At 50.1% G+C, this 27,741-nt stretch overlaps 1 protein-coding gene across 2 annotated transcripts in view; it reads right to left on the minus strand.

Annotated features, from left to right (window-relative positions):
- Positions 1–27,312, minus strand: part of HMGXB3 (HMG-box containing 3) — a 47,706-nt gene extending 20,394 nt beyond the window's left edge. The window contains exons 1-11 of one of the 2 annotated variants that reach the window (XM_038771961.1): positions 27,265–27,312; positions 19,157–19,304; positions 14,930–15,104; positions 12,147–12,593; positions 10,426–10,524; positions 7,970–8,101; positions 5,897–6,324; positions 4,811–4,986; positions 3,933–4,030; positions 3,488–3,580; positions 3,005–3,154 (exon numbers count right to left, since the gene is read on the minus strand). In XM_038771961.1, the coding sequence (XP_038627889.1) occupies positions 3,005–3,154; positions 3,488–3,580; positions 3,933–4,030; positions 4,811–4,986; positions 5,897–6,324; positions 7,970–8,101; positions 10,426–10,524; positions 12,147–12,593; positions 14,930–15,104; positions 19,157–19,302 (1,944 nt within the window). In that variant the 5' untranslated portion in view covers positions 19,303–19,304; positions 27,265–27,312. Of the gene's footprint in view, positions 1–3,004; positions 3,155–3,487; positions 3,581–3,932; positions 4,031–4,810; positions 4,987–5,896; positions 6,325–7,969; positions 8,102–10,425; positions 10,525–12,050; positions 12,594–14,929; positions 15,105–19,156; positions 19,305–27,264 lie in introns of both variants that reach the window. The other variant, XM_038771960.1, reaches the window with a different exon arrangement.
- Between the last annotated feature and the right edge of the window lie 429 nt (positions 27,313–27,741).

Below are 27,741 nucleotides of genomic sequence, written 5' to 3' on the forward strand. Positions count from 1 at the left end.
TATGTTTGGTTTTGTTCTCTGTCTCCCCCTTTTAGCCCCTTCCTTTCTCTCCCCCTTGTCCCCCTCTCCATCCCCCCCTTCTTACCTCCTTCCCTTCCCCACAGCACCTGTACATGTGGATATATGTTTGTACATATTTGTCACTCTATTTATTTATTTACTTTACTTGTACATATCTATTCTGTTTGTTTTGTTTTGTTAGTATGTTTGGTTTTGTTCTCTGTCTCCCCCTTTTGGACTGTGAGCCCACTGTTGGGTAGGGACTGTCTCTATGTGTTGCCAATTTGTACTTCCCAAGCGCTTAGTGCAGTGCTCTGCACGTAGCGAGCGCTCAATAAATACGATTGATGATGATGATGATGGGGACGGAGACCGTGAGCCCCACGCGGGTCAGGGACTGCGTCCAACCTGATTTGCTTGGGTCCACCCCGGGGCGTAGTGATGTGCCTGACACCAAAAAGCGCTTTAAAATCCCACAATTATTATAAGTAGTAGTAGTATTATGGGCAGGGTTAGGTCACTATGTGTGGTTAGGAGCGTGGGCGGTGTCCGTCCGTAGAGAAACAGCGTGGCTCAGTGGAAAGAGCCCGGGCTTTGGAGTCAGAGGTCACGGGTTCAAATCCCGGCTCCGCCACTTGGCAGCTGGGTGACTTTGGGCAAGTTACTTCACTTCTGCGCTCTTTCCCTTACTCTGTTTTACTTGTACATATTTACTCTCCTATTTATTTTGTTAATGGTGTGCATTTAGCTTTAATTTTGCTTGTTCTGACGACTTGACACCTGTCCACGTGTTTTGTTTTGTCGTCTGTCCCCCCACCCCCCCCCCCCCCCATCAAGACTGTGAGCCCGTTGTTGGGTAGGGACCGTCTCTCTACGTTGCCGACTTGTACTTTCCAAGCGCTTAGTACAGTGCTCTGCACACAGTAAGCGCTCAATAAATACGATCCTTCTCTCTATATGTTGCCAATTTGTACTTCCCAAGCGCTTAGTACAGTGCTCTGCACATAGTAAGCGCTCAATAAATACGATTGATGATTTGGAGTTGGCGAAAACCAGGTATGAAAGGCAAATTGCACTGGCAAAGAGTAACCAGTAGGGGGCTCACAGGACCAAGAAGCTTTAGCAGGCTAAGCCACATCATCATCATCATCATCATCATCATCATCATCATCATCATAATAATAATAATAACAATAATAATGGTATTTGTTAAGCGCTTACTATGTTCCAAGCACTGTTCTAAGCGCTGGGATAGATACAAGGTTATCAGGTTGTCCCACGAGGGGCTCACAGTCTTCACCCCCATTTTACAGACGAGGCCACTGAGGCAAAGAGAAGTTCTGTGACTTGCCCAAGGTCACACAGCTGACAAGTGGCAGAGCCGGGATTAGATCCATCACACTCAACTATCTGGGCGTGGAAGTCATTCATTCATGCAATCACATTTATTGCCTTCTAGGCTGTGAGCCCACTGCTGCGTAGGGACCGTCTCTAGATGTTGCCAACTTGGACTTCCCAAGTGCTTAGTACAGTGCTCTGCACACAGTAAGCACGCAATAAATACGACTGAATGAATGAATGAGCACTTACTGTGTGCAGAGCACTGTGCTGAGCGCTTGGAAAGTACATTTCAGCGTGGCTCAGTGGAAAGAGCACGGGCTTTGGAGTCAGAGGTCATGGGTTCGAATCCCGGCTCCGCCATATGTCTGCTTTGTGACCTTGGACAAGTCACTTAGCTTCTCAGCTTCAGTTCCCTCATCTGTAAAATGGGGAGGAAGACTGTGAGCCCCACGTGGGACAACCTGATCACCTTGTATCCCCCCAGGGCTTGGAACAGTGCTTTGCACGTAGTAAGCGCTTAACAAATGCCATTATTATTATTATTACATTTCAGCAACAGAGACAATCCCTGCCCACAACGGGTTCCCAGTCTAGAGGTTCCCAGTCCTGGACTCTCAGCCTCCAAAATGTCTGGGAGTCGGAATCAGCCGGGAACACCCAACTAGAAGGGGAAAGATGTGCTTAGCCATATACCTCTCAGGCCTAGCAAGAGATGGGAGGAAGGAGTAAGGGATGTCTATCAATTAATCAGTAGCTTTAACTGAACGCTTACTGTGTGCAGAGCACTGTGCTAAGCACTTGGAAGACTACAATAGAGTTGGTAAACATGATCCCCCTTCCTCAGCTCCTGGGGAGAGATGGGGATCGCGAAGTTGAACAGATGAGGACTCTCTCATTTCACTCATCCCTCTGCCTCTGGGCAAAACCAAATACTGCATAGGGCAAGCCTGTTTGCCCAACGGGTCAGGCGGTTGGTCACAGGGGCCACCAGCTTGAATGAGGCCACCTAAAAGGCAGCAACGTTCCACAACAGTCGGTTGGAAAAAGCAAACAGGCTGCACAATGATCTAGAAGCAACCTGAAACCCTCACCACAGCTTCTTTTCATCCAAACGCGCACACCTAGATCCACGGAGAACCTGGGTTGCCAAAAAAAGATGGCCAGCCTTCTGAGAACCGGCCTGCCGAAGGCCACTGTCAGAGCCAACCCCTGCCCTGGAGACAGGTGATGGGCAAGTCACTTCACCTCTCTGTGCCTCAGTTCCCTCATCTGTAAAATGGGGATGAAGACTGTGAGCTCCCCCGTGGGCCAACCTGATCACCTTGTATTCCCCCAGAGCTTAGAACAGTGCTTTGTACATAGTAAGCGCTTAACAAATACCATTATCAATCAATCAATACACGGTTGCCCTGGCGCATACGGGAAGGCCACTGGCAACTTCCCAGACCCTCCCCGTTCCCGGCCTTAAGATCAAGACTGGTGTTCTCCGGGCAGTGAAATGAATGTGGGGCTTGCCATTTACATCCAGTTACACCCTTCCCTCCCTCAAAACTCCCACCCACGCCCTCACGCACGTACAACCCAACTCCAGGCACACTAGCTGAAAGGCATGACAGCCCCAAATGCACCCCCTTCTCCCTGCTAAGCAGCTGTCATCACTCACGAGGGGCTTGGCTGTTTTCTCAGGTCGCTCTTTGGCCAGGTTGTAGCCACAGCTGGGACAGATGCGCGGTTTGTGCCTGTTAGTGTAAACGTAGCTGCAGGAGGGATTCTTACACTTTCCCCGGCCTCTTGATGTTGCCAAGCCCAGATCCTGGGGGAAATCGAACCAACATCAGGCCAGGCAACAGATGTCCACTGCCGGCGGCCAAACCAGACTTCCGGAAGCGACGGGGCACCGGTGGTGCAGCATCCAAAAACCAGAAGCCCACGGATCCCGCTCGCTTCCCTACTGCAGCCCCCGGTGCCTCCCATCTAGGACCGGAGCTGGCGCCCCGGGGTGATTCCTGGTGGAGCGTGACCCCAAGGCCCAACCCCATCGTGGAGGCCCAAGATGCCAGACATCCCCGGTAAGAGGATTCAAAAAACACCTGGCATCGTTTCAACCAGGGCCCCTCTGCTGCCCAAGTCTGCGAGAAACACTCACCAGCGTGACGGTGCAGCTGTACTTGTACGAAGGGAATACGTCGGGTTTGACCTCCACAACCTTCACCTGAGACGCCTTGTTGGAAGGGCTGCCCTGTGATTGCAGATCAGAACCCATCAAACCACCGGAAAGGGCACTCCAGGGATCGCGCCAACTTCCCACTTACCCCTAAGCTCCTTCACCTGGTGCTTTCGGCCAAGCCGGGATTTTTCCCCAGGGAAGCGGTCAGCCAGAGGGTCTACAAAATCTCTCCCGGACCCAACTAGCAACTCTCCACTGTCGGCACGTCTTACGGCCTCTCTGTGGTGGAACCCTTCGGCCCCAAATCTCCAGGCCGTAGCTTCAGGATGGGCCACAAATCCTCCCCTACCGGGTGAGCGGATGACGATCACCTCCCAAGAGCGGCTTTTCCATTGAGGAGGGAAGAGGGAAAGGGCAACCTCACCTTTTGGTCGGTGCTACCAGGCGCCTGCTGGGTAGACTGACCCAACTGCTTCAGGGTACTCGGCTTCAGGCCGGAGGGCCTGACTGGGGAAGGTTTATCTGTAGGAAGAGTGGCAGGCATGATTTGTGCAGTAATAATAATAATAATAATGGCATTTACTAAGTGCTTACTATGTGCCAAGCACTGTTCTAAGCGCTGGGGAGGTTACAAGGTGATCAGGTTGTCCCACGAGGGGGCTCACATATAACCTCCATTTTACAGATGAGGTAACTGAGGCACAGAGAAGTTAAGTGACTCGCCCAAAGTCACACAGCTGACAATTGGTGGAGCTGGGATTTGAACCCATGACCTCTGACTCCAAAGCCGGGCTCTTTTCACTGAGCCACGCTGCTTCTAAGGTACCCACCACGACTTTCCTCTCTTCCGGCAGATTAACGGCAGCAAAATCCACGTAGTTAGAGCTGCAACTACCCGCATCCACCACCTCAGGCCGAGACCCCTCTCCTCACCCTAGGCCCTGATGACCTTGGCGCTTTCCCAACACAGCAGTCTCCCGAATCGGGGGGGTTGGTTAAGGAAAACGTCTGCCAATTAGGTGAAACCGGGAATGCCCCCTGCACCCAGTGGCAGCTGCATTTAAACCCCTGGAAGGTTTAGCCAACGATTCACAGCGGTCTGGGCTTTCTGGGGCAGAGGGAGGGGCAGGTGACTGAAGAATGGGGAGGCGGCGGCTTTCAGCAACAGCAGAGGCTGAGGTGGGGCCCAACAGTGAATCTGGGGCCGGACAACTGCAAACAGGAGGAAGCGGCAGATGGAAAAACAAAAACAGTGAATGCCAAGGGACCCCCAGACACTCTGGGCCCCTCTAGGTCTTTTACCATTTAGGGGAAAGGCCTGGCTGCAGTTGGGAGCTTCTGGGCCACTGTCTCTCCCCAAGCCTGCCGGGGCGGGAAGGATGGCTCGCATAGGTCTCGCCGCGGCCAACAGGGAGGGCTTGCCCCGTGCTTTGCTCTTCAGCTCCTGGGCTCTGGGCCCGACAGGAGGAACGTCCGCCCTGGAAGACAAGAAGAGTGGTTTCGGGTTTGCGCCTGGAACCGCCGGGGGGCCGGAGCGGGCCATGCGGGTTGGAAAGGGGAGGAAACCCACAGTCAGCCAACGGGCAGCTACTGCTTTCTGGCACTGATAAAAAAAACAATAACAAAAAAGTCATCTTGTTTTCACAGATGACTTACTTGGAACCAGAGGGCTCTAACTCGGGGCTTCTCGCTTCCGAGAGAAGACACGGTTCTCAGTCCTGGGTCACCGAAGTCCCCTTCTCCCGCCCCCGTGAGTGTCATGTCACCACTTCTGCTGTCTCGGCCCTATTCAGGCCGCCACTACCCCATAGGGGTGAGTCGGAGGGAAACCCGAGGGGCCAAGGCCACATTATGAGATTTGAAGAAATAAGTCCGGAAGCAGATCAAGACACAAGGAACAAAGTGACAGGACTCCTGAATAGGTCACCTGATTCACCAGAATGAAGTCACGGTAGCTACAGATGTAGGCCGGGATTGCCCAACGCTACTGTAGTCTCAGGAAAGAAGATGGTATTATCATCACCAAGTGCCCAGAGAAATAACTGAACCACTCTCCCTAACTGAAGAGAAGATAAGGCCTTACTCCCCCTGCTAAAATAGGTCCGATCCAGGGCAGGGAATGTGTCCATTTTTTGTCGTACTGTACTCTCCCAAGCGCTTAGTACAGTGCTCTGCATGCAGTAAGTGCTCAATAAATATGACTGAGGGAATGAAGGACTGAATGCATGCATGAATGAGTGCGGGGAAGGCGCTCTGGGGGCCCCTGGGTTCCAAGAGGACAAGGTGGTTCATCCCAGGGATGGAAGTTTCAGAGCTCTCAGCAAGAAGCTCTTCAGAAAGAAAGCTCCTCGGCAGCTCCACGCCCCCCAAAACTTGCCGCCGACTCACCCGGGGGCTCTTTTAGCTGTGGTAAGTGGAGACGGGTTGGGGGAGGTGGTCCCCTCGGCCAGTGGTGATGTCTTTGGGCCCTTGCTGTCTCTCTCGGCTGGCCGGGGAGCAGCGTCGCGAGGCCCACCGCCCTCGCCTGCCAGGGTCACCCCGGCCGCACTCTTGCAACGGCCGGAGGTCAGCGTGCTGGCGAGGATATGGGCCTCAGAGATGATCACCTCCTCCCACTCCGCTTCCTGGACCGGCTCTCCCACAGGAACGACACTCAGGAGCTGGCTGACCGCTTCCGAGTTCTCCAGGGTCAGCTTGGAGGAGTTTTCTTTGGGTGCCCCCTGATCCGGCACGCCGGGATGCTGGCCTCTTTTCGCCACCGGGGTTCTCGGGGAGGCCCCGGGGCCCGAGTCCACTTTGACTTTGGCTGATTTTTCCTAGAGGGAACACAGCAAACGTTAAACAGCATCGAGCCTTGGGGGCTCGAGGGAGTGGGGGCGGAGAGGTTTAGAGAGGTTGGCTCCTGAAGATATTGGAAAGCCGGTTGGTGAAGCAATCCACGCAATAAACATGAAAACTCAAGATTCCTAGAAAGGTATGAGGAGGGGATGACAGCCCCTGCCCAGAAAAACAAAACCATCTCTTTCGCAAACAACAAAATCCTCACTGTTATGCTGACCTGCTCACTCTCTTTCAGGAGCCTCAGTGCCTGATTTCTTATTGAGTTTGCCCTTTCAAACTTTCGAAACGCTCAGGTTTTCTCTGGGTTTGAAAGGAATCTCACACTCATGTTCCCCAGACCCACATTTAGGGGCCCAGGGGATGTACAGTGCTCTGCACACGGTAAGCGTTCAATAAATACGAATGAATGAATGATCTGCCCAAGGTGAAAGGGGGAAAGAAAGGCGGGTGCAATTTTCCAGGTTCGGCTAGTTTCAATCCTGGCACTGGCAACGTATGGTCTTTCAGAGTCACAGGACCAGCTAAACTGAGCCCAGCTCAATCCTCTCCACTGGCTCTGCTTAGTTCTCTTGCTCAGGTCAAAGTTGGGGTTTAGGAACTGTTTTAAAAACACCTCCCCGACTTGTTTTCCTCCATCAATAAAGACACATCTCCTCTAAAAGGCCTTCTTGGATTAAGACCTCTTTTCCCCAGCTCCCTCGCCCTTCTGTGTTGTCTGTGGTTTTGGGGCATTTGACATTCACCCCACCCTCAGCCCCCCAACATTAATGTACATATCTATAAATTATATATTATAATTGATTTAGAATCCTGCCTGGCTCCCCTTCTAGACTGTGAGCTCGTTGTGGGCAGGGAACAGGCCTGCAAACTCTGTTGTACTGTAGTCTCCCAAACGTAAAGTACATTGCTTTGCACCCAATAAACAGCATTGATAAGTGGATAGAACTGTTCCTGCCCATGGGTTTACAGTCTACAGGGGGTGATAACTATGGTATTTGTTAAGTGGTTACTATGTGTCAAGCACTAGATAAAGTGCTGAAGTAACTCCTCTTTCTGTTCTGGCACCCTAAGATGATTTCTGAGAGAGAAGCAGCGTGGCTCAGTGGAAAGAGCCCGGGCTTGGGAGTCAGAGGTCATGGGTTCTAATCCCAGCTCCGCCACTTATCAGCTGGGTGACTTTGGGAATGTCACAACTTCTCTGGGCCTCAGTTCCCTCATCTGTAAAATGGGGATGAAGACTGTGAGCCCCACGTGGGACAACCTGATCACCCTGTAGCCCCCGCAGCGCTTAGAACAGTGCTTCGCACAGAGTAAAAGCTTAACAAATGCCATCACCACCATCACCATTTCAGAACATAAAGAATCTGAGGCAGGAACATAATCAAGGGTTTTCTCATGATGAGGAATGGATGGTACATCCCAGCTACAGGGCATCTGGAGTGGGAAGACCTGATGGTCTGTGTGTCTGTCTGTCTCTCTCTCTCTCTCACACACACACACAGGCACACACACACACACACACACACACACACACACACACACACACACACACACACACACACACACACACACACACACACACACACACACACACCTTCTGGACCGCCGCATGAACGGTACCTTTGGGATCCATTTCCCTCCCAGAAAGTTGCCGCAGGTTGGACACTTGGGGGGCTTGTGCCTGGTGACGTAGGTGAAGGAGCAGCCTGGGTTGGTGCAGTTCCCGTGTCCCCGGCGGGTATAGGTGGTGGTCTGCAGGGGGGAAACAAGGGATGAGGATGAGCCTCCTAGGCCCGGCACCGTTTGTCGTCACTACGACACAACACACCACTTAGCTGCGAACCAGTCACAGAAATGGTCTTGCTCATTCTCTCCACCTTCTCGCAAGAGAGAAAAGATCGAGAGGAGGGTTGGCAACTACCAGCATGAGGGACGGTGGCCCCTCCATGCCAAGCAGTCTGGCCTGCCAGCCTGAGGGCCGTCACTTCCTGGGGCTCCGGGGGTTTCTTGGGCTTCCTAAACCTCCACATCCAGGACTCTGACACCATCTCGAGTCCTGTGTCACTCTCCCCCGACCACTCCCGTAGCAGGAGCAGAGATTCCACGGTTGGAGCAATGGAAACGGAGTCAAAGCCCAAGGCGTGGCAGAGATAATTCACACAACTTCACACAACCTGGGTCAGAGGAGCAGACGCCACTCAGAAGCCACATGCATCCCGTTCCCTTGCCTGGCAAACCCCCTGGGGAAGACATCTGTGGTGCCTGACACCTGGATTACCAGTCCTAACCTAGAGTGGACAAAACAGCGAAGAGGTAACCAAGAGACCCAAGGCCACAGTCAATGAAAAGTAAGATCATGATCACGACCGCAAGCCCATCTTCCTCCCCTAACACTCGGTCACATTTCTTAATACTGTTTACTATTGAGACCACCGGTGAACCACATCCTCTAGCCCATCCTGCCCCTTATATATCCAGCTCCCTCTGAATCCCAACTTTGATAAGAGGCAACGAGTTCAAACAGCTTCGCTCTGGACAACTTCCCTGTTCTATTCTCACACCAAGATGCGGCAGAAGCTTTTTCTAATTCTAAAGAGGATTCTTCCAAAATAGTAAGCGCTTAAATACCCTTATTATTTTTTTTTTTTAAAAAAGAGAAGAAAATCATTCCCTTGCATGTCTTCAAAGTCTCCGGTCCCAAATCCAGGCCTCACAACCCCCTCCGCTGCCAATTTTGGCAAGAATATAAGGCTTATCTGAGTGAACCGCTACGCCGCTTCCTCTCATTTTGGACGGCCGGGGGAAAACACAGACCTGGGTTAGCCACAGTGGTCAAGGATATGTTGGATTCTAGTCATCAGCTGCCCTGACCAGTCTCTAAGAAAGAAACCTATCTAAAAGCACCCAGAAGTTTAATTTACCTTATATAGTGACCAGCCCATTACCTCAAGCTTAACAAAATGTCAAGCGATTTGGACACCAGTACAGCCCAAAAAGCTGGAACCACAGACATATTCAAGGCCGTAAATGCAGCCTGCTCCCGTGCAGGCTTGAGAGGTGTCCAAGGAGCTCTCACGTTCTAGGCTACTGGAGAGCTACTAGGGCCACTAGAGAGCTTCTCAGGCAAATATCTCCAAGTGCATTACGAGGTAACAGTCAAAAGATGGAAAGCAGGGTTGCAGATTCACTGCTTGTGCATCTGTGGCCTTTGGAAATGATTTGTCAATGATCTAGGATCCTCTTTGTGCTAGAAAATCATACATTTATCTCAACAGGAAGGGAGAAAAGCCCAAGTAGTAATAAGCCCGAGTAGTAACCGGCACTGAAAAGTGCAATGGATTTGTTACTGACCTACAAAAGAGATAGCCCCTTTTCTTTTTTATTCCTGCCAATGGCGCCCCAATATTTCCCATCCTGCAGCACTGTAAATCCCCCTAAAATCGCACCTCCTCCAAGAGGCCTTCCCCAACTAAGACCTCATTTCCCCTACTCCCTCTCAATCAATATTTTTTGAGCGGTGTACTAAGCACCCTCCCTTCTGCATCGCCCTAGCAACTGGATCAGTTCCCTTTAAGCATCTGATAATCCTCCCCCAGCTGCCCAGCAGTTATGTACATATCTGTAATTTATTTTAACGTCCGTTTCCCCCTTCTGGACCGTAAGCTCCTTGTGGGCAGGGAATGTGTGCCAACTCTGCTATACCGTGTTCTCCCAGGAGCTTAGTACAGTGTGCTCTGCAAACAGTAAGCACTCCATAAATAGCACCGAATGACTGATACTCAGATCTACCCACAAGACTCGCTCTCGCTACCGACTTAGGGAAGACAGCGACAGCAGATAAGGGATAGCCCTGCTGAGGACGCAAGCCTTTTCGGATACGGCACGGCAAGCAGCCGGACACAGGGTGAGTCGTGCGCAGTCCAAGGTTTCTGAAACATGGGGGTCCAGAAGAACAGAACCTCAGCGTTTTCTGAGAACTGGGTGTCTCAGGAGGGGAGGCAAGATAAAGTCGATCTCCCCTGCTCCGGCTGAACGCAGCTCTTCCCCACCCACCCCTTGCTTCCCCCAGAACTGACCAGTTTGATAGAGGGCGGGTTCTCCACCGCGGAGTGGGTGGGTAGAGGCAACACGATGAATTGCGTGGCAGGTATTGAGGCACTGCTCTCCTCCGAGTCCTAGAAAACACACAGATCAGTGAGGCAAGGATACACATCTGGCTCAAGGGTCTGAACTCCCACTCCGCCTGAGGCACAACATGGAAGCAGCTGTGACCTAGTGGAAAGTGCACGGGCCCAGGGGTCCGAGGACCCGGGCGCTAATCCCGGCTCTGCTCCTCGTCTCTTGGGTGACCTTGGGTCACTTCGCTTCTCTGTGCCTCTGTTACCTCATCTGTAAAATGGGGATGAAGACCGTGAGCCCCTTGTGGGACACGGACTACGTCCCACCTTGTATCAACCCCAGCACTTAGTGCAGGGCCTGGTACATAGTAAGTGCTTAACAAGTACCATTTTTTTAAAAAAAACCCAAAATAAAAACCAAAAACACCTGGAGAGCAAGCGGACCGTGGATGCAGGCCCTCCTCTCTCCACTCCCCACCCGTCCCTGGCCGTGACGGTGTTGGCTGAGAAGGAAGGCACCCTTCCCAAGCTTAAAGTTAATTCCAGCCAGCAGGGATGTGTAGGATGCTCAAGTCCAGAATGGTCCGGGGGTAAACCCCAGTTCGTACGAAGCCGATGTGACAACGGACATGCCGGGTCTCTTCTGCTTATCCTGCTTAGGAGGAGCAGCGTGGCTCAGTGGAAAGAGCCCGGGCTTTGGAGTCGGAGGGCATGGGTTCAAATCCCAGCTCCGCCAACTGTCAGCTGTGTGACTGTGGGCAAGTCACTTCGCTTCACTGTGCCTCAGTGACCTCACCTGGAAAATGGGGATGAAGACTGTGAGCCCCCCGTGGGACCACCTGATCACCCTGTAACCTCCCCAGCGACACCAGTCTGGTTTCTGAGGGTCCTCTCCCTCCCCCACCCCCCTACCCCTGACTTTTCCCCCACTGCCCCAGCCCGGACGATCTACCACCCCGGGCGTCCTCCCCCTCCATCCCTGACTGTCCTCCAGTGACCCAGCATGGACCACCCTTTTCCCATCGCGGCTGGGGGCAGTGGATGGGCATGGGAAGGGCAGATAGAGCAACCTGAATCCAAATACCCAGGAGTCCTGGCCTTGGGCACTGGCCCGTGGGTGGGTGCTATCTGTCCATCTGCAAGTCTGTATGGAGTGTGTGTGTGGAGCTGTGGGTGGGCGTGGGGGGGGCCCACCCCTAAACCTCTTTTGGGGTTACAGTGCCTTCACACCTCCCCGGGCCCCCTCAACAACTGGAAACCTCTAGACTGTAAGCTCAGTATGGGCAGGCCATGTGCCAACCACGTCTGTTGTACTCTTCCGAGCATTTAGTACAGTGCTCTGCACCCAGTAAGCGCTCAATAAATACCAATCACCTTAACAAAATGCCTCCATTATTATTATTATCCCATTCAGGTCTGAATCCGGCCTCGGGACGGGAATTCCGGCCGGGACGGGGTGGGGAAGGGTCAGGGTCCCAGAGGGCTACAAATACGCCACTGCTTCTGCCGCAGGGGGCCACGCAGATGGCCGGGAGGAAAGTGGGGCCACAAGAAGCGGAGGCTGCTGGCTTCGACCCGCTTACCCGGACCACGGCTACTACGGACACGTTGTCCCCGCCCTGCGGATGAGCCACGGCCAGGCTGCTGTTGGGGTGGTCCGGGGCGCTGCTGCTGCTCACCAGGGTCTCTTCGATGACCAGGCTGGTCTGGTACGGGTGGTTCTCCCCTATCTCCAGAGTGGCCTCGTCCAGCAGGACTTCCCCGGTCCCCTTCTCGGCCCCGGGCCCGACGTAGCGAGGCAGGATCTCGGAAGCGGCCACCTCCCGGACGCTGTCCACCCGGGAGAAGGAGCCCCCCTCCTCCTCCGCCGGCCCCTCCGTGGGGATGCCCGGCTCCGCCGCCGCGACGCCCGGGCCACTGGGGCCCGCCTCCCGGGGCCGGTTGGGCGCGGCCAGTGGACCCTTGGGAGCCCCCTGGCCCCGCGGCCCCCGCAGTTCCAGCGGTTGTCGGCTCCAGTCCTCCTGAAGGGTCGCCTTGGGGATGATGATGTAGTCGGAGCGGGGCAGGATCTTCCGGAAACCGGGGATGTCCGGGACCACGGCAGTCAGGGCGGACAGTTTAGTATTCTAGGGATTGACATGGGAGCGGGGAGAGGGGGCGAGACGCACATTGTGAGAGGGGAATTACCTGTTAACTTCCAGACGGGATTAGGGAGAATCCCACCCCCCTCGGACTCTCTCCCTGCTGGAACCCACTAGTCCTCGCATTTCCCATCTTCAAAGCCTTCCTAAAATCCCATCTCCTCAGCCAGATTTGGGCTGATTAATTCCTAACCTCTCTAATTTTAGCCCCCAAGTAGCCACCTCTAGCACTTTGATATTTATTCCATCCTTAGCATATACACGTATATTTTATACGCTCAATTATATTTATTTTGATATTTCATCTTGGCACACTCTCCCAACTGATCTGATGTCTATTCCTCCTCCTGTTGCCACTGCTTGTAAATATCCTGGATGCGGATGGCAAATGTGTATTTTGCCGTCTTTGCTGTCTTCCCCAAGCACTGAGTACGGTGCATTGCACTCAGCAGATGCTCAATAAATAGCATCGCTAGGGTCTCCTGACAACAATTTTCTCACTATTACCATTCTTTCGATCAAATTGGGCTGGAGAATGCACTCTCTGGAACCCAAGGGCACTAACTGAACAAAGTTCCCCACATTTTGGGCTACACATGATGTTGAATGTAAGTCCAGGGACTACACGATTAGAGTCCGAATAGAACATGATTTTTCTCCCAACTGACCAGAAAAGGGCTAATATCTACTCTCCATTACTCCCTTCACTGAGCATCTGCGCACTGTACTACGCATTTGGGAAGTACCAAAGAAGCACAAGACCTCTTCCCTGCCCACAAGGATTTAACACCCTATTGGAGGTGATGGACAGAGAAATAGGCACAAGCACTGGAATTGGAACAAATAAAAATAAATGTTCAATCGAATATCCATAATAATAATAATAATAATCATATAATCAGGTTGGACACAGTCCCTGGCCCATAAGGTGCTCACACTCTGAATTCCCATTTTACAGATGAAGTAACTGAGGCCCAGAGAAGTGACTTGCCCAGGATCACACTGCAGACATGTGGCAGAGCCAGGATTAGAACCCAGGTGTCATTCATTCATTCAATCGTATTTATTGAGCGCTTACTGTGTGCAGAGCACTGTACTAAGCGCTTGGGAAGTACAAGTTGGCAACATATACAGATGGTCCCTACCCAACAGTGGGCTCACACTCTAGAAGGGGGAGACAGAGAACAAAACAAAACATATTAACAAAATAAAATAAATAGAATAAAGATGTACAAATAAAATAGAGTAATAAATACATACAAACATATATACATATACACAGGTGTATATATACATACCTGTATATATACATATATATGCATATATATGCACACACATACATATACACACACATATATATGCACACATACATAAACACACACACATATATATATATATATATATATACACACACACACAGGTATACAGTCCTTCTGACTCTCAGGCCTATGCTCTGGCCACTAAGCCACGACACATACTCCAAGAGGTTCTAACTTAATGGATGAGGCAGACCAAAATTATTTGTAGTGAAAGCAGGAAGGAGATGAGGAAGAAAGCATAACAACACAGGACAAAGGAATGTACTGAAAAGCAAATAATGTGCCACTAATAATCATGACAATTCCACATTATCACATTTTCCTTCTAAAAGGAATAAAACAGAGCTCAAAAGCCTTTCAGCAGCACTATAATTACATCCAATAACCTCTTGGGTTGGTCTTTCGGGAAGGATCAGATGACACGGGTTCTCAAGCTCAGGTCAAAGGAACCAGGACGGCATTCTACCCACATTATTAATCAATATGTGATTAATAATAACAATAATTTTGGTATTTGTTAAGCACTTATTATGTGCCAAGCACTGTTCCACGCACTGGGGGGAGATACAAGGTAATCAGGTTGTCCCACGTGGGGCTCACAGTCTTAATCCCCATTTTCCAGATGAGGTAACTGAGGTACAGAGAAGTGAAGTGACTTGCCCAAAGTCACCCAGCTGTTAAGTGGCGGAGCTGGGATAAGAACCCATGACCTCTGATTCCCAAGCCCGGGCTCTTTCCACTGAGCCACGCTGCTTGATGTCCGATCTCCGGATCACCACTGGCCTCAGATGGCAGGGATCGCCCCAGAGCCACCATCTACTGGGGGCCCTGTCTGGTCGGTGTTTTCTTCCCCCTCCGGGGAAAGCAGCGCTTCCAGCGCTTAGCACATAGTAAGTGCTTAACGAATACCATCATTATTAAAGCAAAAACCAGCATAGGGACTACGATGACGGATGTCACCGCATTCCCACCTGGAGGAGCGGGGCGGGAAAAATGACTTACGGGATCCAGACCTTCCTTCTCCAGCTTTGCCTTCTCCAAATAGTAGCTCTTTTCGGCCACGCTGAGGAGCCTCCAGCTCTCGCTGATCTTCTTGTTGATCTCGGACTGCGGGAGGTGCGGGAGCTCCTGCTGCACTTTCAGGTAGATGTCGTAATAGTACAGCAGGTACGCGGATCTGAAACCCAAGCAAACCGGGATTCTTAAGGCTTCGTCCTTGACCGGCTCCTCCCGCGCTTCGGTGGCACCACGCCTCTTGGATCGCCTTCCCAAATGAAGAATTCGGTGCGAATGTCGGGGCCCCGTATCGGGGGACGACCACGGTCCCAAAGGATCGCGGAGTTGGGCCCTGAGAGGTCATCTTGGCTGGGCCTCGTGGATAGAGAGCAGGTCTGAGTTCTAATCCTGGCTCTGCCGCTTGTCTGCTGTGTGACCCTGGGCGAATCACTTCACTTCTCTGGGCCTCAGTTGCCTCTGTAAAATGGGGATTACAACTGTGAGCCCCAAGTGGGGCACGGACTGGGTCCAACCTGATTAGCACGTATCCACCCCAGCTCTTGGTACAGAGCCTGACACATAGTGAGCCCTAATACCATAAAACAAACAAACACAGAGCTCTGCATGCAGCAAGCACTCAATAAATACAACTGATTGATTGAGCGACTAAGCTTCCCAGAGCAGAGTGACCCATCATTGCTTAAAGAACTCCTGGAAGACTCCAAAACCCCCGTCGATAACTTGTTCCAGGGTTTTTTCACCTGGATAACTCTTTACGTCTAATTGAAACCGTTACTGCTTGTTAAAGCCCGTTTCCTCTTAACTGGCTCTCTATGGACATGGAGAACACCCGGGAAGCTTCCGAGATAGAACCTGCTGGAGGGGAGAGAACGAGGGACTGTGAGAAGGAGTGCGTGGAAGAGTGAAGAGGACAAATAAATAGGAAGAAAACAGCTGGAAAGCCCTGAAGCCAATGGTCAAGAATTTTCACTTAAGGAGATGGTAAAAGCCTGGTCTTCGGAGGCCTTTTGAGGGGATCGATATGAGCAAGGGAGAGTTGGAATCCATCAATGGTATTTACTGAGGGCTTACAGTATGCTGAGCACACTGGGCAAGTAATAATAATAATAATTTTGGTATTTGTTAAGCACTTACTATGTGCCAAGTGCACATATATATGTGTATATATGTTTGTTATAGGTATATATGTTTGTATGTATTTATTACTCTATTTTATTTGTGCATATTTATTCTATTTATTTTATTTTGTTAATATGTTTTGTTTTGTTGTCTGTCTCCCCCTTCTAGACTGTGAGCCCGCTGTTGGGTAGGGACCGTCTCTAGATGTTGCCAACTTGTACTTCCCAAGCGCTTAGTACAGTGCTCTGCACACAGTAAGTGCTCAATAAATACAATTGAATGAATGAATGAATGAAAAGCCCCAAACTGTTCTAAGTGGTGGGGAGGATACAAGGTGATCAGGTTGTCCCATGTGGGACTCACAATCTTAATCCCCATTTTACAGATGAGGTCACTGAGGCCCAGAGAAGTGAAGTTAGTTGCTGAAAGTCACACAGCTGACAAGTGGCGGAGGCGGGATTTGAACCCGTGATCTCTGACTCCCAAGCTCGGGCTCTTTCCACTGAGCCACGCTGCTTCTCTAAGTACAAAACAATGGAGTCGGTAGGCTGCTCTCCACACTGATTCGGACTTCTGAATACGGTGAAGAGTGAAGCAGGGAGAGGCTGAGGGGCAATGAGAAGCAGGCTAAGAAAAAAATCGAACTAGGCGCTGACAAGAGCTCATGCCAGGGTGGTGGCCATTTGGGTGGACCTCACAAAGAGCTCCGAGAAGAAAGCGGTAAAATTTAATAATAATAATAATAATAATAATAATAATAATAATAGCATTTATTAAGCGCTTACTATGTGCAAAGCACTGTTCTAAGCGCTGGGGAGATTACAAGGTGATCAGGTTGTCCCACGGGGGGCTCACAGTCTTACTCCCCATTTCACAGATGAGGGAACTGAGGCCCAGAGAAGTGAAGTGACTTGCCCAAAGTCACACAGCTGACAACTGGCAGAGCTGGGATTTGAACCCATGACCTCTGACTCCAAAGCCCACGCTCTTTCCATTGAGCCACGCTGCTTCTCCTGCTTCTCCTTCTAATGGCAGACTGCCCTAGTGAGAGGGGCAGCGGACTGTGAGGAGTCTAAGACGGCGCCAAAGTCGGAGGTTTCTGGGACAGGGAAGGGTTGGGGTGTTGTCGACAGAGGAGGAGGAAAGACAGGCCGGCGTGACATCCACCTGAGTGTGTCCTGGAAGCGTGAGATTATTGGAGCATCTCAGCAGAGCAGCAGCCAAATAATAATGATAATTATTGCAGTATTTGATCATTCATTCATTCAATCGTATTTATTGAGCGCTTACTGTGTGCAAAGCACTATACTAAGCTCTTGGGAAGTATGAGCATTTACTGGAAGCAGCGTGGCTCAGTGGAAAGAGCAGGGGTTTGGAGTCAGAGGTCAAGGGTTCAAATCCCAGCTCCGCCAATTGTCAGCTGTGTGACCATGGGGAAGTCACTTCACTTCTCTGGGCCTCCGTTACCTCATCTGTAAAATGGGGATTAAGACTGTGAGCCCCTCGTGGGACAACCTGATCACCTTGTTCATTCATTCATTCATTCAATTGTATTTATTGAGTGCTTACTGTGTGCAGAGCACTGTACTAAGCGCTTGGGAAGTACAAGTTGGCAACATATAGAGACGGTCCCTACCCAACAGTGGGCTCACAGTCTAGAAGGCGGGGACAGAGAACAAAACAAAACATAGTAACAGAATAAAATAAATAGAATAGATATGTACTAGTAAAATAAATAAATAAATAGTGTAACAAATACGTACAAACATATATACATGTATACAGGTGCTGTGGGGAAGGGAAGGAGATAAGGAGGGGAAGGAGGGGGAGAGGAAGGAGGGGGCTCAGTCTGGGAAGGCCTCCTGAAGGAGATGAGCTCTCAGTAGGGCCTTGAAGGGAGGAAGAGAGCTAGCTTGGCGGATGGGTGGAGGGAGGGCATTCCGGGCCGGGGGAGGACGTGGGCCGGGGGTCGACGGCGGGACAGGCGAAAATGAGGCACCGTGAGGAGATTAGCGGCGGAGGAGTGGAGGGTGCGGGCTGGGCTGGAGAAGGAGACAAGGGAGGGGAGGTAGGAGGGGGCGAGGGGATGGACAGCCTTGAAGTCAAATGAATATGAATGAATGAATGAATGAGGAGCGGAAGAGGTCAGGTGATCTGGTAATAGGAGATTTGAAGATTTCACTGACCCCTCCTTCTCCTGCTCCAAGGATAAGTGCTTAGTACAGTGCTTGCACATAGTAAATGCTCAATAGCTACCACTGATGGACTGAGGAGACATCAACCTTACAGACCAGGGCTAAAAAATGTGGCTAGTTAGGGTGAGGAATCAGTGCTAGGGCAGCCTTGGGCAGATACTAGTTGGGGAACTGGAACGGGTGAGCTGCACCTAGGTTCTAGCTGAAGATGAAAATTGAGGGACTAATGTGTCTTACCTTGACCCCTCCAGACGACGCTAAGCCACCATCTTAAAAGTCTGAGACCAAGAATCTCCTGAAACAAGTATTTTTTTTAAAACGGCGTTTGTTAAGCACTTACTGTGTCTTGCACTGTTCTGAGCTCTGGGGTAGATAAAATGTATATATGTATATATGTTTGTACATATTTATTCCTCTATTTATTTATGTATTTTACCTGTACATATCTATTCTATTTATTTTATTTTGTTAGTATATTTGGTTTTGTTCTCTGTCTCCCCCTTTTAGACTGTGAGCCCACTGTTAGGTAAGGACTGTCTCTATAGGTTGCCAGCTTGTACTTCCCAAGCGCTTGGTACAGTGCTCTGCACACAGTAAGCGCTCAATAAATACGATTGATTGATTGATTGATAAAAGTTTATCGGGTTGGACCCGATCCCTGTCCCACGTGGGGCTCACAGACTAAGTAGGAGGGAGTAGGATTGAAGTCCCCTTTTACGGTTGAAGAGGCACAGAGAAGTGACTTGCCCAAGGTGATACATCCAGCAACCGGCAGAGCCAGGATTAGGACCCAAGTCCTCTGATTCCCAGGCCCGTGCTCTTTCCACTGGGCCACTTACCAGAGTAACTTGCCAGGGTGTTCGGGAATCTCGTCTCAAAGAGAGAAGGAGAAGCTCACCTGGGTTTCTTGGCTTTTTCTCCGTGGTCTCCGGCATTTTTGTATTTCTTCTTCTTCTTGGGTGGCCCGGGGGAGGCGTAGGTGTAGCCCTCCTCTACTTCCTCCATCACCACGGTTACCTCGGTGCCGTCGTAGGGAGCATCCATAGCTAACGAGTCAAAAAGTTGGAACGGCATTCATCATCATCAATTGCATTTATTGAGCGCTTACTGTGTGCAGAGCACTGTACTAAGCGCTTGGGAAGTACAAGTTGGCAACATATAGAGACAGTCCCTACCCAACAGTGGGCTCACAGTCTCGCATTCCTCGATCGAGAAAGGCAAACCCAACCCGATGACACGGCAGAGCAAGGAAACCGGACGGTCCGACAATCCTAATGCCAGGCCGGTGCCAACCTATTCAAGCTTCAGGAGCTGCTAGCCCAGTTTAATGGACATATAGGGGCCAAGGAACTGCAATGGCACATCTGAAGCAGCGTGGCTCAGTGGAAAGAGCCCGGGCTTTGGAGTCAGAGGTCATGGGTGCAAATCCCGGCTCCGCCAATTGTCAGCTGTGTGACTTTGGGCAAGTCACTTCACTTCCCTGTGCCTCAGTTCCCTCATCTGGGAAATGAGGACGAAGACTGCGAGCCCCACGAGGGACAATCTGATCACCTTGTAACCTCCCCAGCGCTTAGAACAGTGCTTTGCACATAGTAAGCACTTAATAAATGCCATTATTATTATTATTTCTCTGTGCCTCAGTTCCCTCATCTGGAAAATGAGGATGAAGACTGTGAGCCCCACGAGGGACAACCTGATCACCTTGTAACCTCCCCAGCGCTTAGAACAGTGCTTTGCACATAGTGAGCACTTATAAATACTGTCATTATTATTATTATTATTATCTGATAGACCTTGGAATCCCTAATGAAATCTCATTCCAGTTTAGTGCTTTATCCATTTCCACTCCATTCAAAAAACCTTCCAGTTCTAAAAAATATATCTTGGATAGTGTTAAAAGAACCTCTACTTATGTTAAGGAAGAAAACGCATTCCCTGAGACCAAAGCATTACGGCTCTCTGGAAATTTATCTTGAGAGAGTAAGGAAAGGTCTCACCTTGTAACCTCCCCAGCGCTTAGAACAGTGCTTTGCACATAGTAAGCACTTAATAAATACTATTATTATTATTATTATTATTATTATTTGATAGACCTTGGAATCCCTACCGAAATCTCCTTCCAGTTTAGTGCTTTATCCATTTCCACCCCATTCTAAAAACCTTCCGGTTCTAAAAAATATATCTTGGATAGTGTTAAAAGAACCTCCACTTAGGTTACAGAAGAAAACGCATTCCCTGAGACCAGAGCATTACAGCTCTCTGGAAATTTATCCTGAGAGACGAAGGAAAGGTCTCACCTTGTAACCTCCCCAGTGCTTAGAACGGTGCTTTGCACATAGTAAGCACTTAATAAATGCTATTATTATTATTATTTGATAGACCTTGGAATCCCTATCGAAATCTCCTTCCAGTTTAGTGCTTTATCCATTTCCACCCCATTCTAAAAACCTTCCAGTTCTAAAAAATATATCTTGGATAGTGTTAAAAGAACCTCCACTTATGTTATGGAAGAAAACGCATTCCCTGAGACCGAAGCATTATGGCTCTCTGGAAATTTATCCTGAGAGAGGAAAGGAAAGGTCTCACCTTGTAACCTCCCCAGCGCTTAGAACAGTGCTTTGCACATAGTAAGCTCTTAATAAGTGCTATTATTATTATTATTATTATTATTATTTGATAGACCTTGGAATCACTACCGAAATCTCCTTCCAGTTTAGTGCTTTATCCATTTCCACCCCATTCTAAAAACCTTCCAGTTCTAAAAAATATATCTTGGATAGTGTTAAAAGAACCTCCACTTATGTTACGGAAGAAAACGCATTCCCTGAGACCAAAGCATTACGGCTCTCTGGAAATTTATCCTGAGAGAGGAAGGAAAGGTCTCACCTTGTAACCTCCCCAGCGCTTAGAACAGTGCTTTGCACATAGTAAGCACTTAATAAATGCTAATATTATTATTATTTGATAGACCTTGGAATCCCTACCAAAATCTCCTTCCAGTTTAGTACTTTATCCATTTCCAACCCATTCTAAAAACCTTCCGGTTGTAAAAAATATATCTTGGATAGTGTTAAAAGAACCTCCACTTAGGTTACGGAAGAAAACGCATTCCCTGAGACCAAAGCATTATGGCTCTCTGGAAATTTATCCTGAGAGAGGAAAGGAAAGGTCTCACCTTGTAACCTCCCCAGTGCTGAGAACAGTGCTTTGCACATAGTAAGCACTTAATAAATGCTAATATTATTATTATTTGATAGACCTTGGAATCCCTACCAAAATCTCCTTCCAGTTTAGTACTTTATCCATTTCCAACCCATTCTAAAAACCTCCCGGTTCTAAAAAACATATCTTGGATAGTGTTAAAAGAACCTCCACTTATGTTACGGAAGAAAACGCATTCCCTGAGACCAAAGCATTACGGCTCTCTGGAAATTTATCCCGAGAGAGGAAGGAAAGGTCTTGGCTAGCAGCCGCGGATCCACGACTGAGGTGTTATGGGAATTGAAACCTCGATGTGGAGAACAAGTGAAGACTTATTCTTTAGAGAAAAAGGGCTTGGGACACTTGCGGGGTGGGATCCCGGACATTCTTCTTGGGTTGTGGAAAAGGCATAAAAGGTAGCCAGAGAAAACGGCAGGGGGTTGGGTGGGGAGAAGCTGAGGTATTAGAATGACTTCAAATATTTCTCAAAAATACAAAAAATAAAAGCGCAGATTCCTTTCCAGGAGACGAACTTTCTTTTAACCTCACTTGCCCTTTGAGGCTCTTCGCAGGCAAAGGTCAATTAAGGAAAGTTTTGATGAGAGGAAGACATTACCAGACCGGATTTGGTGGGTGTGGGGGGCCGTTAAGGACACTGCTTCCTCTGAAGAAGCAACCTCCCCGCACCCGGCAGGGAGAGCGGCCAGACTGATGCCACTGCTCCCATCTTCAATCAATCCATCATATTTATTGAGCGCTTACTATGTGCAGAGCACTGTACTAAGCGCTTGGGAAGTACAAACTGGCAACATATACAGTCCCTACCCAACATTGGGCTCACAGTCTAAAAGGGGGAGACAGAGAACAAAACCAAACATACTAATAAAATAAAATAAATAGAATAGATATGTACAAGTAAAATAAATAGAGTAATAAATATGTAAAAACATATATACAGATATACATGTATCTTCAGATGGTTGCGGTGGCGAGACCAAGGCCGGTCCAGCCTGAAGCAGTAACAAACTGGCAATTTTACGGCTTTAGTTTATGTTTTTACTTCCCCTATTTTTCTTCCCCTGTGAATGTCAGCCTGACCCGATCCCCCCTTCGGATTATGAGCCTTTCGTGGGGCTGGGCCGTGACTAAATCGTTACCCTGATATTTCTCCTCAGGGCTCAGTAACAAGCATCATTTCTATCGCTCCTACAACTCTCCCACACCAGAATCCCCACGGTCCATCGCTGCTGGGGATCAGGGCGAGTGAACCCCAAATTTCTGAAGATGATGATAATAACAAAAATAGTAATACTGCCATGTTCACTGCTTACTGTGTGTTACATGCCGGGGTGAATAAAATGTAGTAGGATCAGTGTGGCCTAGTGGAAAGAGCACAGAGCTGGGAATCAGAAGGACCTGGGTACTAATTCCGGCTCCACCACTTGTCTTCTGCACCTTGGTTTCCCAGTCAGTAAAATGGGGATTAAGACTGTGAGCCTCATTCATTCATTCGTTCAATCGTATTTATTGAGCACTTACTGTGTGCACAGCACTGTACTAAGCGCTTGGGAAGTACAAAGCGCTTGGGACGTGGAACATGCAACCTAATTAGAAGCAGCGTGGTTCAGTGGAAAGAACCCGGGCTTTGGAGTCAGAGGTCATGGGTTCAAATCCCAGCTCTGCCAGTTGTCAGCTGTGTGACTTTGGGCAAGTCACTTCACTTCACTGGGCCTCAGTTCCCTCAACTGTAAAATGGGGATTAAGACTGTGAGTCCCCCATGGGACAACCTGATCACCTTGTAACCTCCCCAGTGCTTAGAACAGTGCTTTGCACATAGTAAGTGCTTAATAAATGCTATTATTATTATTATTATTAATTAGCTTGCAACTACCCCAGTGCTTAGTAGAGTGCCGGGCACATAGTAAGTGCTTAACCAGTACCACTGAAAAAAGAGCAGAAACAGTCAATATCCCACACCGGGGTCACAGTCTAAAGACAGGAGAATAGAACAGGTCATTCAAGGCACTTAACTTCTCTGTGCCTCAGTTACCTCATCTGTAAAATGGGGATTAAAATTGTGAGCCCCCCCCCCCCCCCCCCACCCCGGACAACCTGATCACTCTGTAACCTCCCCAACGCTTAGAGCAGTGCTTTGCACATAGTAAGCGCTTAACAAGTACCATCATCATTATTCAACCCCCATTTTTACACTTCTCTAACCCCTGAGGCTTAGAGAAGTGACTTGCCCAAGTCACACAGCAGCAGATAAATAGCAGGGCTGGGTTTACAACCCAAGGTTCCTACTTCCCAGGCCCAGCTCTTTCTTCTAGACTGTGAGCCCACTGTTGGGTAGGGACCGTCTCTAACTGTTGCCAACTTGTACTTCCCAAGCGCTCAGTACAGTGCTCCGCGCACTGTGAGCGCTCAATAAATACGATCGACTGATTTCCACGAGGCCCTGCTGCTTTTCACTTGTTCCGCTTCTAAAAAAGCACTGTTTTCTGATGATTGAAAAAGCCCACGGACGCAACTGACGGTGCCCCTGGCATCAAATTCTGCCAGAAAACTGGGTAAAAGATTTGAGCCTTTAGGTGCTAACCCCGAGTGGGCCACTAATTTGGCTGTCCTGATCCAATCACTTATTTAATAACGATTTGTATTTGTTAAGCGCTTACTAGGTGCCAAGTACCGCTCTAAGCACCGGAAGAGACACAAGGCAATCAGGTTGGGCTCACAGTCTTAATCCCCATTCTACAGATGAGGCAACTGAGGCGCAGAGAGCCCACTGTTGGGTAGGGACTGTCTCTATATGTTGCCAATTTGTACTTCCCAAGCGCTTAGTACAGTGCTCTGCACATAGTAAGCGCTCAATAAATACGATTGATTGATTGATTGAAGTGACTCGCCCAAAGTCACCCGGCTGACAAGTGGCGGGGCCGGGATTAGAACCCACGACCTCTGACTCCCAATACCGGGCTCTTCCACCGAGCCACGTAAACTGTGGAGTGACGCTTTCCTGCCTTGCAGCACTTCGGGTAATATTCCTTCATTCATTCAGTCGGATTTATTAAGCACTTACTGTGTGCAGAGCACTGTACTAAGCGCTTGGGAAGTACAAGCGGGGAACATAATATGATCGTAGAATTAGTGACAAGGCGTTTCTCAACTGGACAGAATGTGAATGTAGGAATTTAAAAGACTGAAAGGGGGAGAGCTTTGAACCATCTAACTCTTTGCTCAGCTACAGAAGCAGCGTGGCTCAGTGGCCCGGGCTTTGGAGTCCGAGGTCATGGGTTCAAATCCCAGCTCTGCCACTTGTCAGCTGTGTGACTTTGGGCAACTCACTTCACTTCTCTGGGCCTCAGTTCCCTCATCTGTCAAATGGGGATGAAGACTGTGAGCCCCCCGTGGGACAACCTGATCACCTTGTAACCTCCCCAGCGCTTAGCACATAGTAAGCGCTTAATAAATGCAATCATTATTATTATTATCCTCGATGGTCAGTGACATTTAGTGGGTACTTTCTCTGAGCAGCATGGCCTAGAGCATGGGAAGCAGCGGGGCCCGGTGGAAAGAGCCTGCGCTTTGGAGTCGGGGGCCGTGGGCTCAAATCCCGGCTCCGCCACTTGTCAGCTGGGTGACTCTGGGCAAGTCACTTCACTTCTCTGGGCCTCAGTTCCCTCATCTGTCAAATGGGGATGAAGACTGGGAGCCCCTTGTGGAACCACCTGATTACCTTGTATCTACCCCAGCGCTTAGAACAGTGCTTTGCACATAGTGAGTGCTTAACAAATACCAACAGTATTATTATTATTATTATTAGAGATAACCCACGACCCCCAAGCCCATGCTCCTGCCACTAAACCATGCTGCCTCTCTAAGGGGGTGGAGGGCTGCGGGGAGGAGGGGGGCTCCGGGTTAACCTCCTCACTGGGCCTCGTTCTTGCCTGTCCCGCCGTCGACCCCCAGCCCATGTCCTCCCCCTGGCCCGGAATGCCCTCCCTCCGCACATCCGCCAAGCTAGCTCTCTTCCTCCCTTCAAGGCCCTACTGAGAGCTCACCTCCTCCAGGAGGCCTTCCCACACTGAGCCCCCTCCTTCCTCTCCCCATCCCCTAGCCTCACCTCCTTTCCCTCCCCACAGCACCTGGATATATGAAGTGCTTAGTACAGTGCTCTGCACACAGTAAGCGCTCAATAAATATGATTGATTGATTGATTCACTCACTCAATCATTCGTTCACTCAATCACTCATTCACTCAGTATAGTGCTCTGCACAAAGTAAGTGCTCAATAAATACGATTGATGGATTGATTCACTCACTCATTCACCCGTTCGCTCACTCACTCATTCACCCATTCGCTCACTCACTCATTCACCCATTCGCTCACTCACTCATTCACCCATTCGCTCACTCACTCATTCACCCATTCGCTCACTCGCTCATTCACCCATTCACTCACTTCTCTCATTCACCCATTCACTCACTCCTCACTCATTCACCCATTCACTCACTCATTCAGTCAATAAATCAATCGTACTTATTAAGCGCTTACTGTGTGCAGAGCACTGTACTAAGCGCATGGGAAGTCCAAGTTGGCAACATATAGAGACGGTCCCTACCCAACAGTGGGCTCACAGTCTAGAAGGGGGAGACGGAGAACAAAACCAAACATACTAACAACATAAAATAAATAGAATAGATATATACAAGTAAAATATAAATAAATAAAGGAATAAACACGTACAAACATATATACATATATACAGGTACTGTGGGAAAGGGAAGGAGGTAAGATGGGGGGGATGGAGAGGGGGGCGAGGGGGAGAGGAAGGAAGGGGCTCAGTGTGGGAAGGCCTCCTGGAGGAGGTGAGCTTTCAGTAGGGCCTTGAAGGGAGGAAGGGAGTCATTCACTCGCTCGCTCAGAGTCTAGAAGGGTGAGAGGGAGCAGAAACCAGCAGACACTCAGAAAATAAAAGCAATAGAAGAGTAGTAGATAGAGAGATCGATCGAGCGTGGCTCAGTGAAAAGAGCCCGGGCTTTGGAGTCAGAGGTCACGGGTTCAAAGCCCGGCTCCGCCAACTGTCAGCTGTGTGACTTTGGGCAAGTCACTTCACTTCTCTGGGCCTCAGTTCCCTCATCTGTCAAATGGGGGTGAAGACTGTGAGCCCCCCGTGGGACAACCCGATCACCTTGTAACCTTCCCAGCGCTTAGCACATAGTAAGCGCTTAATAAATGCAATCATTATATTATCCTCGATGGTCAGTGACATTTAGTGGGTACTTTCTCTGAGCAGCACGGCCTAGAGCATGGGAAGCAGCGTGGCTCGGTGGAAAGAGCCCGCGCTTTGGAGTCGGAGGCCGTGGGTTCAAATCCCGGCTCCGCCACTTGTCAGCTGGGTGACTTTGGGCCTTCTCTGGGCCTCAGTGACCTCACCTGTGAAATGGGGATGAAGACTGGGAGCCCCCCGTGGGACAACCTGATCCCCTTGCGTCCTCCCCATCAATCATCATCATCAATCGTCTTTATTGAGCGCTATGTGCAGAGCACTGTACTAAGCGCTTGGAAATTGGCAACGTATAGAGACAGTCCCTACCCAACAGTGGGCTCACAGTCTAAAAGGGGGAGACGGAGAACAAAACCAGACTAACAAAATAAAATAAATAGGATAGATAGGTACAAATAAAACACTCCCCAGCGCTTAGAACAGTGCTCTGTGCACAGTAGGCGCTTATTATGCCGTCATTATTATTATCATTATTATCGATCGATAGATGAGCCACGGAGGTGGAGAAGCCGTTACCTGGCAGCGGGAGGAGGCAGCGTGGGGGGGCGGCGGGCAGCGCGGCTCCGGCAGGGGGCGAGCGCGAGCGCGGCGGCCGGGGGCGGCGGCGGCGGCGGCGGCCCATAGGGGGGCGGGCCCGGGGGCCCGTTGCCACGGCGACGGCGGGGCGGCGGCGCGTGCCCGGCCCCGGCCCCGCATCCCGGGCCGATGCCGCTGCCGCTCCGCCGGGACGCTGCCTGCGGCTCCCAGCGGCCCCTGCGCCGCCCCGGAACCCATCGCCCCAAAGGGCCGCGCCGGGACGCACTGCGCAGGCGCCTCCCGGACCGAGGGGCGGGCCGTCCCGACAGGGAGCAAACGCTTCCGGGAACACCGCGACCTGTCACTCACTCCCTCCCTCACGCCTTCGTTCATTCGTTCGCTAATTTATTCATTCATTCACTCCCTCATTCATTCACTCTCACATTCATTCACTCACTCACTCTTAGTCACTCACTA

This window comes from Tachyglossus aculeatus, chromosome X1, assembly GCF_015852505.1.
Source record: "Tachyglossus aculeatus isolate mTacAcu1 chromosome X1, mTacAcu1.pri, whole genome shotgun sequence".
Taxonomy (NCBI): Eukaryota; Metazoa; Chordata; class Mammalia; order Monotremata; family Tachyglossidae; genus Tachyglossus; species Tachyglossus aculeatus.